The sequence below is a fragment of the Globicephala melas genome, chromosome 8, assembly GCF_963455315.2.
Source record: "Globicephala melas chromosome 8, mGloMel1.2, whole genome shotgun sequence".
NCBI classification, from domain to species: domain Eukaryota; kingdom Metazoa; phylum Chordata; class Mammalia; order Artiodactyla; family Delphinidae; genus Globicephala; species Globicephala melas.
Window position 1 is genome coordinate 6,539,951 of NC_083321.1, and position 16,895 is coordinate 6,556,845.

The window sequence follows — 16,895 nt, forward strand, 5'->3', positions numbered from 1 at the left end:
AGTGGAAACTGCCACTCCCGGCCCCAAGTGCTCCCAGGCATTACACCCACCTCCCTCCCCCAAAGGCAATCACTCCCAACTTCTTTTTCTTTACCATCGACTTCTGCAATAAGCATTTTTTTTCCCCTCTAGTTTTACCACCCACGGAGATCCCTACATAGGGATCCAGCTGGGGGCCCTTATATACAAAGCTGCTGTGAAGTCGCTCAAGTGCTGGTGCAGGTGTGCGTGTCTTCAGTCACAACCCTGGGAGCGGAATTGCTGGCTCACAGGGTCTTCAGTTTTACTGGCAAACGCCCTTTTCCCCAACTGTTCATACCAATTTACACTCCCACCAGCTGGGTATCTGATCCTGTTGCTCCACTTCCTCATCGGCACTTGGTATCGTCTGACTTACAACTATACGTGAGCGTATAATGGCATCGTGTTTGCATTTCTGACTACGAATGTGATTGAACACCTTCTAACAGGCTTATTTACCACTTGGGGATTCCTCTGTGGCTGCCTTCCACGTCTTTTACCCATTATCCTGTTGTGTTGTCTGCTTTTTCTTGACTGCAGCTCTGAACTTGCTCTAGAGAGTCCTTTGTTGTCGATGTGTGTTGCAAATATTTCCAACCATGGGTTAGGCTCCTCACTCGCTTTATGGTATCTTTAGATGACGGAAGTTTCTATAATGGAGTTGAACTTATCAACTTTTTCTTAATCTTTCCCTACCCTGAGATCATGAAAATCTTCTCATATTATCGCAATGTTTGTATTTATTATCTGTCATTTCTCTCCTCACCAGACTGTAAACCCTCTGAGGATAAACAAAGCTGCTGTGAACATTCGCTGAGGTGCCAGTGCAGGTGTGCCGGTGTCCTGAACAATTCCAGCACTGCATCTGATCCTTACAGCATCACTTTCCAGGAGGGGAAACTGAGTCTCAGAGAGGCCAAGCGCCATGACCAAGGAACACAGGGCTCTCAGGTTTCCATATTATGTTTTGAGGACCAGTCTTCCTCACCCGTAGAAGAGGAAACAGTCACTTGTTATTGTGAAAGAAACAAGTGTTTGCAAAGATCTTAGCTCTGGACCTAGTTCATACCAAATCTTCAACGAAATAAAGATGAAAACATACCAGAAAAAAGTGTATCTCACTTAAGCCCCTACCCCAGTTGTGATGCTCACATTCTTTCTGCCTCCCTAAGAGAACAGGGCAGACTGCAAGAGCCCTGCCCACTCCTCCCAGAGGCCAGGAGGGCACAGGACAGTTGGCAGGTAAACCTTCACCCACATCCCAGCCACCCTTTTCCTAGTAGCTCTGACTGCCACTGACTTTTCCAGCAGGTGCTACCTAGCCCAGCTGTTGACCACATGGACATCTGGATCCCAGGAAGGGATCAACCCACACTCTCTCCCACATTACTAAAGGACTGAGACACGCCAAGCCACCTGCCCAAGGCCCGTGTGGCCAGGATGGCTGCCCTCCAGAGTGGGAAGGAAGCTGCCAGTTTCGATCTGCACTGATAAGGAGGGCAGCAAACCTGGTCACTCCCGGAGGAATAGGCCACTCCCAGCCCGCCTGCTTCTCATATACAAAGCCCAGTCATGAAGGCCACTGACTTTATTGATTTAAAAAACTTTACAAGGACAGTGACTGTTTTGCCAGAAAGAGGGCCAAATGGCATAAAACAGACCAGAGGTGGGAGCAGGGGGGCGGGGACAGGGCCAGGAATCACTCAGAAAAGCTGGTAACTGCTGTCACAAAACTGGCAGGGAAAGGAAAAGGGGGATGCATGCAAGGATAAGAATTCCAAAAAAGTTGAAATGGTGAGGGGAGAGAACTCCCAAAAGACCCTGGAGTCCATGGGACGTGCGCACGACAACAGCAATCTTTTCCTTTGTAGAGGACGGGGGAGGAGTCCTCACTTGGTTGCAAACTCTGGAGACTCAGTGCTGGGGCTCGGGGTCGGGGGCTCCCCAGAGAGCATCACAAGAACGCGTCGCACCACTCTCGAAGGCACCCGAAGCAGTCCCGGGACTGCTTGGCGTTCGCACCGCACGTGTCCTTCAGCCATTCCCGGAAAAGATCTTCATCTTTCTTTAGCACCAGAAACTGACCAAGGACCACATAGGCCTGCAAGATGGGCAAAGCAAAAGGCGGGCTGCTGAGCGCTCTTTAGGACTAAGACAAGAAGGCCACTTCCGTGCCGCTCCCAGCACAGGAGCCCAGGAGCCCAGGAGCCGGGGCAGGCGCCAGCCTGCGGGCTCTGCAGATCTCACACCACCGCCCATCCCCAACAGGTACACGCACTCTCCTCACTCCCCAGCTGCGGGGAAGCACTGTAGTCGGCCACCCCCAGCCCTCCCCGGCTGCACGCAGCCGCCCCACACCTTGTCAAAGCCCCTTTCCTCCAGCTTCTTGCCCAGGACTTCGCCAATCCCGGCCAGGCTTCCCACTGGCTTTTCCCCCATGGGCTCTGCCACGAAGTCTCGGTGCTTTTGGGAGGTTGTCATCTTGATCAGGCTTAATCTGGGAATCCTAAGAAAAGGGAAGTTACGGCTAAAAACCCGGGAACTCTCGAAGGCCCACTGGCAATCTCACAGTAAAAGACAGCTAGAGCATCCGTTAGAAAGGCTTTCTCGATTTCCCCCAGTTTACGGATGAGAAAGGTCTCTGCCACTCCCTGCGGGAGCTGCGTTTTGATACCGCCCCACAGAAGAAACTATCCTGCCCTAACAGGTGGCGCACGCAGGACAAAGAGCGTCGCTCAGTACCCAGAGCCCATCCTAAAGCTGTCACTGCTCTGTGACCTTGGCTGGGCAAAGGCGGCACTGACCCAGAATGGAACGACCACCTGGTCCGAAAAGCAAATGAAGGGCTCTCCCACCCGCCCCACTGGCTGTTCACAGAGCGAAGGCGTAGCGGGAGCGCACACACCCTCTCAGCCAGCCCCTCAACCTCCACGCCACCAGCCCCCTCCGCGTCCCACGCCGCCGGGCCCGCCCCAAACGCGCCGCGCCCCGCCCCCTCCCCGTGCCGCAGCGAGCCCTTCCACAGGGCACGTCCGAAAGCGCATCCTCTGGCCCGTCGCAGCACTTGCGGCCCCTCCTCTCTCCCTCCTCCCTGCGCCTCCTCCGACCTCCAGCCCGGGCCTTGCTCCGCGGCTCGCACTCACCCACAGCTCCGGTTCCGTAACGGGTTCTCCCGCCACCCGGCTGCTCCCGCCGATCCCTCAACCCACTAGAACTTTCTTCCACTTCCGCTTCCGGGTCGCTTCACGGGCCGCCTTAAAAAAAAAATCTACATTGGGCACTTCTAGCCGCTTAGAATCACCGAGTTGAGGCACCACCCCCCCCCCCCCCGCCCCCGGACCTCGAGGGCGCCCTTAGTAGGCGCTCCTTTCCGGTTCCTTCGCGGGAGGCCGGGCTGCCTTCTGTGGTCTCGCTTCTCGGGAAGCATTTCCGGTCTCAGGGAGCAGAGGTCTGTGACAAGAAAACTTTATTTCTCTGCTGCACGGCATTCGGAACCTAAAGGACTTACCCTTGGCCGACCTGATGGTGGGAAGAGTTAGAGGGACGGACAAGGAGAGAGGCGTGGCCGGGAGACTTCCGGGAGAGCGCCGGAAGTACGGTGTGCGACTCAGGCTGACACGCGCCGTTCTCCTCGCCGTCGGGCTTGCGAAAGTCTGACGGGAACCGGAGGCGTAGGAGACCCGAGTCCAAGACGACTCCACTGTCGTGACCGCCGACAAGTCCTTTTTCTGGGCTTTCATTGGCTCAGCTGCGAAGTGAGTCGTGGACGAGTCGATCTCAGCGTCCAGCCTGGAGAGCGGGGTCTTTTCAGGCAGCGCCCGTGGGATTCGAGGGCCAGAGAGTAAGTATGGGGCTTTCTCTCTGAGCGTTTTTCCTCCGTAATAGGGAGGCAGGAGGGCAGGGGTCGGCAGCTAGGGATGACACGTCGGAGTTTCCTTTGGAAGCCATCAGTCTCCTGAGTACGCATTAGTCCTTGTTTTTTCAGTACCCAAGTCAGAAACAGTAGATGTCGAAGACCAAGCCAGCCTACCCTGACCTTTAATTAACTCGTTCCTGACTTGGATTCTCCTAACTTGTCTGTGTCTGTACTGTGCTGAGAGATTGAGCGTCTGTGTTGTGTGGTTGTGCTGCACCTGGGATGTACAAGCATGTTGAGGAAGAAATGGTTTATCTTACTCCTTCCCCAAGTGGTTGCCAGAATGATTGATTTTTCTAGAACACGTATTTATTTTTTGTGGTTATGTCAGTACTTAAGAATAATACGAGTTTTTTTACGTGCCTCACACTGTGCTAAGTGTTTTGCTTACGATTATTTTTTTTTAATAACTGTGTTCTGAGTTAGCTACTGCTTTTCTCTGAGGTCTAGAGAAATTGAACAGCCAGGAAATAACCAAGGTAGGGTTTGAATCCAAGCAGTTGGATTTCAGAGCTCATGTTCTTAACCAGGACACTGTGTCACTCCTCAGTAAAAGGCCTCTCCCCATCTTCAAAACAGTCGTGCACTCTGAGCCTGCCATCCAAGAAACTCAGGAGGAGGAGTTGATAGTCTCTGCATCCCTCACCGCCCTGGGACAGGACCCAACATGTCTCAGGCTACCAAGAGGAAGCATGTGGTGAAGGAGTTGCTGGGGGAGCACATGGTGCCCTCCGACCAGCAGCAGATCGTGAGGGTAAGTGACATTGGGGACCAGCTGCTCTGCCCCCGCTCTCCACTCCTGTTGGGCCCCTGGGGTGGGGGCAGGGTGCACCACAGCTCAGTGGGTGTTGGAACCGGCTGATGAGGCTGACTGGTAATTGGTCTCTCCTGGACCAGGTACTCAGGACCCCAGGGAACAATCTGCATGAGGTGGAGACAGCCGAGGGGCAGCGCTTCCTGGTGAGCATGCCCTCCAAATACCGCAAGAATATCTGGATCAAGAGAGGTGAGAGGGGCAGCCCTTTTGGAGACAGAACCGTTTCCTATGGCCTCAGCTTCCACCACTGCAAGCAGGACTGACTGTGCTTTTTCTCCTCTCTACCTGCAGGGGACTTTCTCATTGTTGACCCTATCGAAGAGGGAGAGAAGGTGAAGGCCGAGATCTCCTTTGTGCTCTGCAAAGACCACGTGCGATCTTTGCAGAAGGAGGGGTTCTGGTAGGATGGTCCCCTTGGTCACTGGCTGCCCTACTTCTCTGGAGGATTTACTTCCTAGTTGTGGATTTGGGGGAGGGAAGATCATGGCATCTCAGGCAGGAACAGCTGGAAACAGCTTTTTTGCTGAGGAGTTTCTCTGTCCTTTCTTACTTTGGCTCTTCTCTTGGCACAGGCCTGAGGCCTTCTCCGAAGTGGCTGAGAAACACAACAACCAGAACAGGTGAGGCACAAGTCCTGGGGTAGGGAAGACAGAAAATGGGGCTTCAGGCCTTGGTACCTTGAGGGGAAATAGAACCTTCCTTCATTCCTACATAGGGTGCCTGGTGAGAGCTTCTAAATTTGTGGTTGAAAGTATGATTTAAAAGTCAGATCCCCTGGGTTAAAGTTTCGGCCTTGCGAGTTATAACTGAGTGACCTTAAGCAGGTTAACCTATAAAATGGGAACTTTGTAAGGGTTAAAGAGAATAACGCTTGTAAAATTGCTGAGCATAGTACCTGGTAAGCAGTGTGGGTTCATTGAGTGTTGGTTGTAGTAGAATCATTATTATTAAAGTCAGTAGCTCTAGCAAATTTTTTTTTTTTTCTAGCAAATTTTTGAGGTGGGGGTGAGGAGGAGGTAGTTTCTTGCCGCTTTTTCTTGGCCAAGTTTCCTGCGATTCTCTCTGTGTCTGACTCGCTGAGCCCTGACTGCTTGGCCATATGGTCCTCCTTTTTGTGGGGCTTCTTGGTTTTCCCAGAAGGCCTTGGGCTAATTGTCCTTTCCCCCCACCCCGATGCAGACAGGCTCAGCCAGAACTCCCAGCTGAGCCACAGTCATCGGGAGAAGAGTCCAGCTCTGAAGGTGATGCTGACCTTTTTGTTAACACCAACCGCAGACAGTGTCATGAGAGTGAGGAGGAGAGTGAAGAAGAGGAGACAGCCTGAGACCCCGGGACCCTCTTCTCCTCCTGCTCAGGGAATAGTCCTTGGCTGCTCTGAGCTTGGACATGCCCAGGAGCCTCTGTGGATCTTTCCCCCTGGATGGGGACAAGGCAGGGCCCTTCTCTGAACTGACTTTCTGACATAGGAGAATTAAACCCCTGGTGGGTGGTGACTTACGCTGGTGTCGGAGTGGCTCTTTGGAGGAAGGAGGGACATGTGATAAAGTTAAAAACTGCTCCTAGGTGGTGTCCTCATGGGCAGGTGGGCTGAATGGGCAGGAAATGGGAAATGGCTGGAATCTTTCCTAGTTTCTCCCTCTATCGTCAGGCACTTAGTAAGTGCCAGGCCCTGTATGCTTCCTTGCATGTACTTAGTAAGTGGGAGCATTTCCACCTCATTGCCTGCTTGCAGTTAGTACTGGTTCAGGCATTCAGGATCACAGTGGGGCTTAGTGCCCATCTGCCTTTACGAGACCCTCAGGATGAATTTCACAGTGCCTCGTAAGCTGTTCTCCCTGCCTTTCTAGTCACTTGTGACTGCAGGAGCGCCCACCTCCATGCTGCTGTGTACATCCCCTGGTTGGTGGCCTCCTCATGGCTACTCAGACCATCAGTCCTCAGCCCTCGTGCAAACCACATCGTCCCATTTCTCCTTAGAAGCTTTTTACCTCTGACTGTACATTCTCCCTCTTCATTGCTGGCATTCACCTTTTAGTCACTGCTCAGACGTTGAAGTTTACCTCCTGGCTTAGAGTCTTCTACTCGTGCTTCCATCATTGTTTTTCTACATCCCATGGATGGGCCCGTTCAACACTGTGGCCACCTAGGTCCTTGATGTCCCCATCACTAATGCCCTTGTCTTCTATTTCAGGCCTGTTGCCTATATCTGTAGTCACTCTCTGGACCCCTGACGTCACTAGAAATTGCAACGCCATTTGAATTCAAAAACCTGTACAATCACCACCTCCAGGCCTCCTTGCTCAACTACCACCCCTCCCGCCCCCCATAGAAATTCTTTATCTTCATCTTCCAGCCCTGCCACATTCTCACCATCATTCTCCTATCTTCACTTCCTTCCCTGTGCAGCATCAATTCCGTGGTCTACACCCTGTACTCCCTTTCTTCCTCCATCGTGTTCATCTAGTAAAACCTAACCTTGGGTCAACCCAGTCATTCACCTCTGTGCCTGTACGCAAGTAAGTGTTAGAGAAAATAGCCAACCTGGTTCATTAGTTTTACCTTAAATTCGTAATTACAAACCTCAGATGGCCACGCAGCACTGCCTGGCAGATCTACCCTGGGATGTCGTATTAGAAAACTTTTTTTTTTTTTTTTTACCAAATCCCTCTTAGCCTGATAGTTACAGACTGCAGCTCATTCTTCATTAAGAAATAGTAACCATTGGAGGGAACTTTTACCTCTCTGTTACCAACCCTACAACTGTGCTCATGGATCTTCCTGTCATTTTACTGCCCATTGTAATCTAGTGGGACTTAAGCCTTTCCTCTCGTGCTTTGGAGCCTGTCTCTCTTTACTTAAGGAGTTTTGGTGAGTTTTGGTTTTTGTCATCCTGTGTACTGGGTATGTTAGCATCAAAGGTGCTATACAATCTCCCATCTGAAAAACAACCAGAAAAAAAACCTGTCCCTGATCCCACATCCTCTCCAGCTACCACTTCATTTACCTGCTCCTCATTCACTCTTTTACGCTTGCTTAGTGTAGTCTTAAATACGTATATACACGTGTGTGTATGCTTACATGTGTATATACGCACGTATAGAAATGTGTGTATATACATTCGTGAGCAAAAAATTAACCAGGTAAGTTGAAGATGTGAGTGTATTTTTAACTCATCTGAAGTTTATTTTTGTATGGAAGATGGCTAATTTTTTTCCCTAAAGGGCTAGCCACTTGTCCCTATACCATTTATTGAGTGGTTCATTCTTTGCTCACTGGTTCAAAATACCTTTTTTAAAATAAATGAAATTCCTGCATATATATGGATCTCTTTGGAATCTGGCACACTGATTGTGTGTGCACACGCCATATTTTATAGCATGATTGATAACTCATTCTCCCTCACCCTTGCCCCATCGTTCCTTGGAATTTTCCTGTTTTCTTTTACATAAAAACTTTAGGATGAACTGGTCATTGCATTTAAAAGTTCTGTTGCAATTTCCATTGGCGTGGTTTTAAATCTCATAGTTTGATTTGGAGAGGAGTGGTACTTAACGGTTGTTTTTTATCTTCCTATACAGAAATTAGTTATGTGTGTTCTTTTATAAGATGTTATCTTCTGGGAATTCCCTGGTGGTCCAGTGGTTAGGACTCCACACTCCCACTGCAGGGGGCACTGGTTTGATCCCTGGTTGGGGAACTAAGATCCTGCAAGCCATGCGGCCAAAAAAAAAAAAAATGTTGTCTTCATATGGGTCTAGTTCAATGTAGTCTTAAGAATTTTAGAGCTATTTGTTGTTATCAATGTGTTCTTTTGAAATTACATTGCCAACTATCACTGGCAGGTAGGAAAGCTGTCCATCTCTGTGTGCCCACCTATTTATCTAACTGAATTCTCATTAGTTCTAAGAGTTCTTCAGTTGATTCTCTTGGCTTTCTGGATAGAGTGTCAAATCATATTCTACCAGCGGCAGTTTCATCCTGTCCTTTACACTCATTTCTTTTCCTTGTGAATTGTGGAGGCCAGGACTTCCAGTATAATGTTGAATGCCACCCTTGTTTGTTCCTCTCTTAGTGAGAATTGTTCTCATGTTTCATCATGAAATATTATTCTTGCTTTGAGTTTCTGGTTGATAAACTTCATTAGGCTGAAGATGTTTCGTTCTGTACCCAACTTACTGAGTGTTTTTTTCCTGTATTCAACAGTGATGAATTTTGACATTTATGAGATAGTCAAAAGATTTTTTTTATTATTGCACTGATTTACATGATTAGGTTTCCTGGTGTTGAACCATTCTTGAATTCTGATGTAAACTCTGCTTAGTTTTATATTTATTTATTTAGGATTTTTGTGTCTATCCTTGGGCCAATTTCATTTTTTATTTTAATGATTTCTGTGTCCCATTTTGACAACAGCATTATGCTAGCCTTGTAGAATGGGTTTGGAGACATTTAATCTTTTTCTTTGGACTGGAGTAATTTATAGAAAAGGAGTTGTTTTGGGACTTCCCTTGTGGCACAGTGGTTAAGAATCCTTCTGCCAGTGCAGGGGACACAGGTTCAATCCCTGGCCCAGGAAGATCCCACATGCCGCAGAGCAGCTAAGCCCATGCGCCACAACTACTGAGCCTGCGCTCTAGAGCCTGCGAGCCACAACTACTGAGCCCTCGTGTCACAGCTACTGAAGACCGTGGGCCTAGAGCCCGTGCTTCGCAACAAGAGAAGCCCCTGCGACGAGAAGCGTGCATACCGCAACGAAGAGTAGCCCCGCCTCGCCACAACTAGAGAAAGCCTGTGTGCAGGAATGAAGACCAAATCTAGCCAAAAATAAATTTATTAAAAAAAAATTTTTTTTTTTAAAGAAAAGGAGTTGTTTCTTCAGGGTTTGATTGAATTTTAATTATAAAATCTGTGCTTGATTCCTTTTTTAAGGGTAGATCTTTGCCTTGTAATTTTTCTGTGGCATTTTATTCAAGTTTTCTATCCTTGAGTCAGTTTTGATAATGTATATATTTTTAGAATTGTGTGTTTTTTGTATATTTAAGCCTTTTTTTGCAAAACATCATGCGTACTATTTGTATCATTTGGGACTGTCTTACTTAAAAGTGACAAAAGTCTAATTCAAACCAGCAGAAGCAAACAAGAGCTCATTGTTCTGCAGTCTCAGGGCAGAGCTTTAGGCAGAGCTGACCTAGGCCAGCATAATTTCGTCAGGGCTGTCATTTATTTCTTGGATTGTCTGTGCTCCTCTTGGTTCAGCAATCTCTTTCTCCCTATAGGTTTTTTCTTCAGGAAGCTCCAGTTTGCACTTGGTCCTGACAGACAAAGAGTTACTTCTTCAGGATCCATGAACTTCAGGGAAGACCGACTGGTCTTGCTCTGGTCACTTGCCCTCTCCTGGCAACCACTCTGGCCAGGGCTGAGTAGGGGGAATAAGGGGAGGCGAGGTGAACCTCCCTGATCCATATGACATGCGTTTCCCAGGGCAGAGAGAGGTTCTTTTACCCAAAAAGGGGGCAAGGGGTGAGAGCAGATAAAACAACAAACATTTGTGGCTTTTGTTTTGGGGAGGGGTTTTTTTTTTTTGGCCATACTGTGCAGCTTGTGAGATATTAGTTCCCCAACCAGGGATTGAACCCCAAGGCAGTGAGAGCGCCCCGGAGTCCTAACCACTGGACTGCCAGGGAATTCCCAAAACAACAAACGTTGTCCTGAATTCGGTGTATTTTGTTTTCTTTGACTAGCTTTGCAAGATACCTGTCTACTTTATTAGCCTTTTCCTTCTGTTTCTTTGGGGTTATTTGCTCATTCTGACTTCTTGGGTTGTATGCTTAGTTAATTAATTTCAGACTTGTTTTCTAGTACATTTAGGGCTAAGAATCTTCTTTTAAATACTCCTTTGTTTCCTGCTTTTTTTTTTTGGCCGAGCCGCATCGCTTGCGGGAATCTCATTTCTCTGACGAGGGATTGAACCCAGGCCACGGCAGTGAAAGCACTGAGTCCTAACCACTGGACCAGCAGGGAATTCCCTGTTTCCCACTTTATCGGGTGTACTTGTGTGATTTGGGGGGGCATTGTATCTAAGCATGGCCTTCTGTTTTTCTCCAGCCCTCAGTGATTCTGTGATCTACCTAATAACCTCTTTTTTCTTCCTAAAACCTTTTAATCTCGACTTCCTCTCTTATCAGCCATTCAACTCCTGGGGGTCATACCTAGGAATTCTGATGGAGGTAGAGTCCTTGTATTCTGTATACTGTTCCCCTTTGTCATTCTCCAAAGTTGAATTCCACCTCTATTCTCCCAACTTAGTAGTGGAGTCCAACCATATATGTATAGATGTCCCCGAATGAGCTGGCTTTTAGGAACCCTCCTTCCCCAATGCCAATGCCAGTCCATGTGATCTGTTGCCTAATAGTACTGACCCCTGCTGCAGTTAGGTTTAAGACTTGTAGCCCGCCAGACTCCGCACGTCTATCACTTTACGACCAACCTTTACAGCCAGGTCACGTCCATCGGAGCCCCCCCCATGCAGCCCAGCTCGCTTTCCTCCCTTGTCATCCAGCCACACATATATGTGTGCCAAGGAGCACCCATGGCACTCTGAGCTAGCCGCATGGTTTTTCTCTTGCAATATGTAAACGTGGTGAGATATCTTGACACAGTTTCTCATGTTGAGACATCCTTGCATTCCTGGAATAAAATAGCCATGATACATTTTTCAGTGTATTGCTGGATTTGGTTTTCTGATGTTTGGGAGGATTTTGGCATCCAGGTTCATAAGTGAGATGGTTTAAGCTTTTCCTTTCCTGTGTTGCCCTTGTCTGGGTGGTTTTGTTTTGTTTTGTCAAGGTTATGCCAACCTCGTAAAGTGAATTGGAGAATGTTCTCTCTCATTATTAGTGTTTGTGTAAGATTGGGATTTTACACTTCTAAAATTTTTGGTAAAACCGCCTGTGCCTGGCATTTTCGCGGTAGGTTTTTTCTTTGTTTGTTTTGTTTTGTTTTTGTTTTTGTTTTTGTTTTGCGGTGCGCGGGCCTCTCACTGTTGCGGCCTCTCCCGTTGCGGAGCACAGGCTCCGGACGTGCAGGCTCAGTGGCCATGGCTCACGGGCCCAGCCACTCCGCGGCATGTGGGATCTTCCCGGACCGGGGCACGAACCTGTGTCCCCTGCATCGGCAGGCGGACTCTCAACCACTGCGCCACCAGGGAAGCCCTTGCGGTAGGTTTTTAACTCTAGATTTTTATTGAGTATAGGATTGCTCGGGTTTCTGTTCTTGAGTCAGTGATATTTTCAAGAAAAAATATTTTCTTATTTTATCTGTGGTACAAAGTTATTTGTAGAATTGCCTTTTGTTCATAATCTTGACTGTATCCAAAGTTATATCCCCTTTTTTATATATCTAATACTATTTTTTTGTGTTTTTTCTTTTTTAATCTTGTCGATTTTGGCAGAAGTTCATTTATTACTCTCTTCAGGGCACTGGCTTTTTTTTTTTTTTTTTTTTTTTTTTTGCGGTATGCGGGCCTCTCACTGTTGTGGCCTCTCCCGTTGCAGAGCACAGGCTCTGGACGCGCAGGCTCAGTGCATGGCTCACGGGCCTAGCCGCTCTGCGGCATGTGGGATCTTCCCGGACCGGGGCACGAACCCGTGTCCCCTGCATTGGCAAGCGGACTCTCAACCACTGCACCACCGGGGAAGCCCAGGGCACTGGCTTTTTTGTTATCATTCCTCATTGTTAGTTTTTTTTCTATTTCATTAATTTCTGCTCTTACCATATTTCTCCTTATACTGCCTTCGGGTTTATTCTGTGGTTCTTTTTCTAACCCTTTTGGTTTGGTCCTTAACTCATTGATTTTCAGCTCTACCTCCTCCCTCCCCACAAAACTAGTTAGGGAATTTTCAAATCTGAAGAAAAAGTAAAATAATTATAAAATAAGTACCTGTGTACCCTTCAACAGGGTCACTAATTTATAACATTTTGTCATGTTCTACTTCTCTATACATACAAAACACATAGGTTTTGCATTTAGTTGTTACATCTCTTTAGCTTCTTAATTTAGAATAGACTTCTTAACATTTTTTTGGTTTATTTTTCATAAAATAGACTTCTTAACAAGTTCAGGCCAGTTTTCTTATAACAAATGTCCTGGGTTTGGATTTGTGTGATTATTTTTGTATGCTTAGATTTGAGTTAAACAATTTTAGCAAAAACCTAGAGCTGATGTGCTTTGACCACATCACCAGGTACAGAGATGATGTTCATCTATTGCAGATCACAAGGCACGTGATACAGGATGTCCAACTATTGGTGATGCTAATTTTGATCACCTGGTTAAAGGGATGGCTTCTAGGTCATTTTCTTATGAAGGTATTATTTTCCCTTTGTAATTAGGTAATCTGTGGGACAGTCTTACCTTTTAAGGCTAAAATTTCCCTTAATGCAGCTCTATAAGTATTTGTATTTGGTTTTGTTTTTTTTGTGTGTTGAAATTTTTTTGTGTATGAATTTTTCATAGCCGTTAACAACTCCCCATTTGCCCTTCCTCCAGTCTCTGACAACCACAATTCTATTGTACCTTCTGTTTCTTTGTTTTTTTTTTTTTTTTTTCTTTTCTTTTGGCTGTACCACGTGGCTTCAGGATCTTAGTTCCCTGACCAGGGATTGAACCCAGGCCCTTGGCAGTGAGAGCATGAAGTCCTAACCGCTGGCCCGCCAGGGAATTCCCTACTTTCTGTTTCTATGAGTTTGAATAGATACCTCAGATAAGTGGGCTCATTCAATAGTTGCCTTTTTGTGACTGCCTTATTTATTTCACTTTGTATAATGTTCTCAAGGTTTATCCATGTCATAGCATATGCCATAATTTCCTTCCTCTTTAAGACTGAATAATATTCCATTGTTTGTATGTGCCACTTTTTTTTTATCCAAGAGTCGGTGGACTCTTGGATTCTTTCCACCTTTTACCTGTTGTGACTAATGCTCTTATGAACATGGATGTACAGATATCTCTGAAACCTTGCTTTCAGTTCTTTTGGATATATACCCAGAAGTGGAATTGCTGGATCACAGGGCTATTTTTAATTTTTTAAGGACCCACCGCCATACTGTTTTCCATGGTGGCTGCACAAGTTTGCATTCCCCACCATCAGTGCACAGGGGTTCAAGTTTCTACACTTCCTTGCCAATGCATTATTTTTTATTTGTTTGTTTGCTAGTAGCCATCCTGATAGGTGTGAAATATCTAGTATTTTAATTATACTTTAGTTTTGAGTGTTTTTAAATTTCCATCATGATGCCTTTTTTGATCCATAAATTTTAAAATTTTTTTTTAATAAATTTATTTATTTATTCTTGGTTGCATTGGGTCTTTGTTGCTGTGCATGGGCTTTCTCCAATTGTGGCGAGCGGAGGCTGCCCTTCATTGCGGTGCACGGGCTTCTCATTGCGGTGGCTTGTCCTGTTGCGAAGCACGGGCTCTAGGCCCGCGGGCTTCAGTAGTTGTGGCTTGTGGGCTCTAGAGCGCAGGCTCAGTAGTTGTGGCGCACGGGCTTTAAGTTGCTCCGCGGCATGTGGGATCTTCCCGGACCAGGGCTCGAACCTGTGGCCACTGCATTGGCAGGTGGATTCTTAACCACTGTGCCACCAGGGAAGTCCCCGCACCTTTACTTCTGTCTTCCATATCTCTTAGCTTTTCTTTTACATTTTAAAAATTCTCAGTCCTTCTTTGAAGATTTTCTCAATCTGGTCTTCCAATTGACTGATTCCTAAACTGTGTCCCTTCTATTGTGTATCCTGTCTATTGTGTTCTTTATTTCAGCTCAAGATGAGTTCTCTAGCAGGTTTAAACTACAAGTGACTGTACTGGAATTTTCCTTTATAGAGAACTCTGGGATCCAGTGTCTAATACACTTTAGCAATAGCCCCCTGGGGGAGTGAGTAGACCAGGCTTCAAGGCCACTGAAATTTGGCCAGCACGCACGTGTCTATCATGTTCTGAGAGGATACGCGTGAAATTCTGGAGTGTGCACTGCTCAGCAGCAGGAAGAAGTTCACAAATGCAAAAGCCCTGGGGCCAATAAGTACTGGAGGAATATAATTTCCAAAGCTGAGACGAATTCCATGGGGCTGAGTGTCAGGGCCCCTGCACACTGGTCTCGTCTGGTGACCCAGTTTAAAGGCTTTAAATGTGGAATATGCTGCCTCCAATGTACAAAGAAGCCAAATTGGTGTAGGGCCTCTTTGTAGTTTGAGGAAAAGGACAGCAATTTGTCCTTAGTAGTTGCCCAGATAGCCCCTTAGGAAATTCCTTGGGTTGCGGGACCCTGGATTTTGTCTTCATTCAAGGCCCAGCCAACTCTGCTTACCTGTGTCTGAGGAGCACGTAAAGCAGCATGGGCAGTTTCCTCAGTAGGAACCACTCTCAGAATATCATCAATGTGAGGGAAAGTCGGGACGCCAACAGTGGCTCATGTGCTCACGTGTGATGAATTGATGACATACTTGGGGGAATCCAGAATCCCTATGGAATGTGTCAAGGCCCATTGCACACCTTGCCTGGCGACATAGAGGAATAAACCGTTAGCAGTGCCCAAGGCTGTCTCCCAGGTGGCAGCAATTTCTTCAGTTATTGTTACGATAGAATCTGGTGATGCTAAAATATCCACTTCTTTAGGTAACCTTTGCTCGTTCACAGTGAGGTGCCAAGCACCCGAAACCCTTGTTTCTAGCCAGTGCAGCTTGTTGAGCATGGAGACAGCGCTGTGTATCACTCCGTTGTCATGAATTTCTGTATGAGAAGGGTACTCTTTTTCTTCCTGGGGTTCGAACTGCATGACCTTGGCCACAGTGAGAGGGGTGTAATCAGTTCCTGGCTCCACATTCAGTCAACGTTCATAGAAGCTGCCAGCAGGGTCACAATAAGCATGTCCACCAGTAAGTCAGCACTTGCCCTGGGTTGCAGGAGCCCAACGGGTCCACTCGGATGATACAATCCAGTAACACAGTAGCAGTCTCAGTCCAAGCATAGGGTGCGAGGGCCCCAAGAGCAATTGCGACTGGTTAGCCACTGGTAACAAGTTCCACAACAGAAGAGGGGAGTTCACTTACCCAGGCGTTAGTCTCCCAACCCTCAGCACACAGACTGGAGTATGTGCTCAAGAGCACTTGGAGAGTGGTGGGGAGCTGCCCTAGTCCTCTTTCAGTTCTAAAGGACCCAAATCAGGGTGCAGAGGAACTCATACAGCAGTATCTGCCCTGACTGATCTGTCTCACACAGAGCTTTGCGGGAGGGGGCCTCTGCAGGGAAATCCTCCCCTTTTTCAGTTTCCCTTTCTGTCGAAGACTGACAAGTCAGACACATTTTGGGACCCCCTCCTGTCTCCGCCCACCCCCGCAGGGGAGCATATATTGACACAGAGGGCAATTTTGCCTTTCTTAGTGTCCCCAGAGCAGGTGTACAGAGGAGGGAAAGGGCAGGGGTCTGAGGAAGGGCAGGTAACGTGGTCTCACTGGGCAGGGCCATGTTGTCTGGCAGGTACAGGCCTGGAGTGCCAGCCTAGGGGGTTTTGATGGGAGTCACCTGAGATGGCAGGACCTGGTGCGTCAGGAGTCAGAGAGGGGGAAATGGGTGTCACAGGAAGGGCTGGGACCCACCGGAGTGAAGACCCCGAGTGAGGCTGACTACCCAGGGCATTAGGGCCTCGCAGAAATGGCCGTGGGGGAGTGACTTTGGCTCTCACCTCCGCCCTGTGAGCGAGGACAGCCATCTCCATCCTATACCAAGATGAAGACATTCAGAGCAGCAGAATATGGTAGTTTATCACTAACAGACAGAACTTCTAGAAGACAAACTTCAGAAAAAATTGAAAATGACTCCAGAGGAGAGATCTGAGAGGCAAGAAGGAACAGGGAACAAGTTCATTAATGATGATGATGTCTGACTAGGGGGTGGTTCTTAGAAAGTCAAGATAAGGTCCTGGAGGATAAAAACACCTAAGAATAGGGACTTCCTTGGCGGTCCAGTGGTTAGGACTCTGCGCTTGCACTGCAGGTGGCACCAGTTCCATCCCTGGTTGGGGACTAAGATCCCGAAAGCCATGTGGCCAAAACTAAAAAAAAACAAAAAAACAAAACCCATGTAAG

The 16,895-nt window shown here is 47.5% G+C and overlaps 2 protein-coding genes across 3 annotated transcripts; one reads left to right on the plus strand and one right to left on the minus strand.

Annotated features, from left to right (window-relative positions):
* Positions 1-1,594: 1,594 nt before the first annotated feature.
* BANF1 (barrier to autointegration nuclear assembly factor 1) lies at positions 1,595-3,293 on the minus strand. The gene is made up of 3 exons (XM_030833548.2): positions 3,165-3,293; positions 2,380-2,527; positions 1,595-2,122 (listed from the first exon to the last, which is right to left on the minus strand). Exons 2-3 carry the CDS (start codon positions 2,500-2,502, stop codon positions 1,976-1,978), a joined length of 270 nt encoding a protein of 89 aa, XP_030689408.1. The 5' UTR covers positions 2,503-2,527; positions 3,165-3,293; the 3' UTR covers positions 1,595-1,975.
* A 93-nt stretch (positions 3,294-3,386) lies between these two features.
* EIF1AD (eukaryotic translation initiation factor 1A domain containing) lies at positions 3,387-11,465 on the plus strand. Of its 2 annotated transcripts, none has more exons than XM_030833546.2 (6): positions 3,387-3,862; positions 4,488-4,691; positions 4,835-4,943; positions 5,046-5,154; positions 5,327-5,374; positions 5,934-11,465. In XM_030833546.2, the coding sequence occupies exons 2-6, from the start codon at positions 4,605-4,607 to the stop codon at positions 6,076-6,078; spliced, it is 498 nt and encodes a 165-aa protein (XP_030689406.1). In that variant the 5' UTR covers positions 3,387-3,862; positions 4,488-4,604; the 3' UTR covers positions 6,079-11,465. The 2 variants fall into 2 exon arrangements, with proteins under 2 accessions (XP_030689406.1, XP_030689405.1); XM_030833545.3 differs by having other exon boundaries at positions 3,390-3,862; positions 4,517-4,691.
* The last annotated feature ends 5,430 nt before the right edge of the window (positions 11,466-16,895 follow it).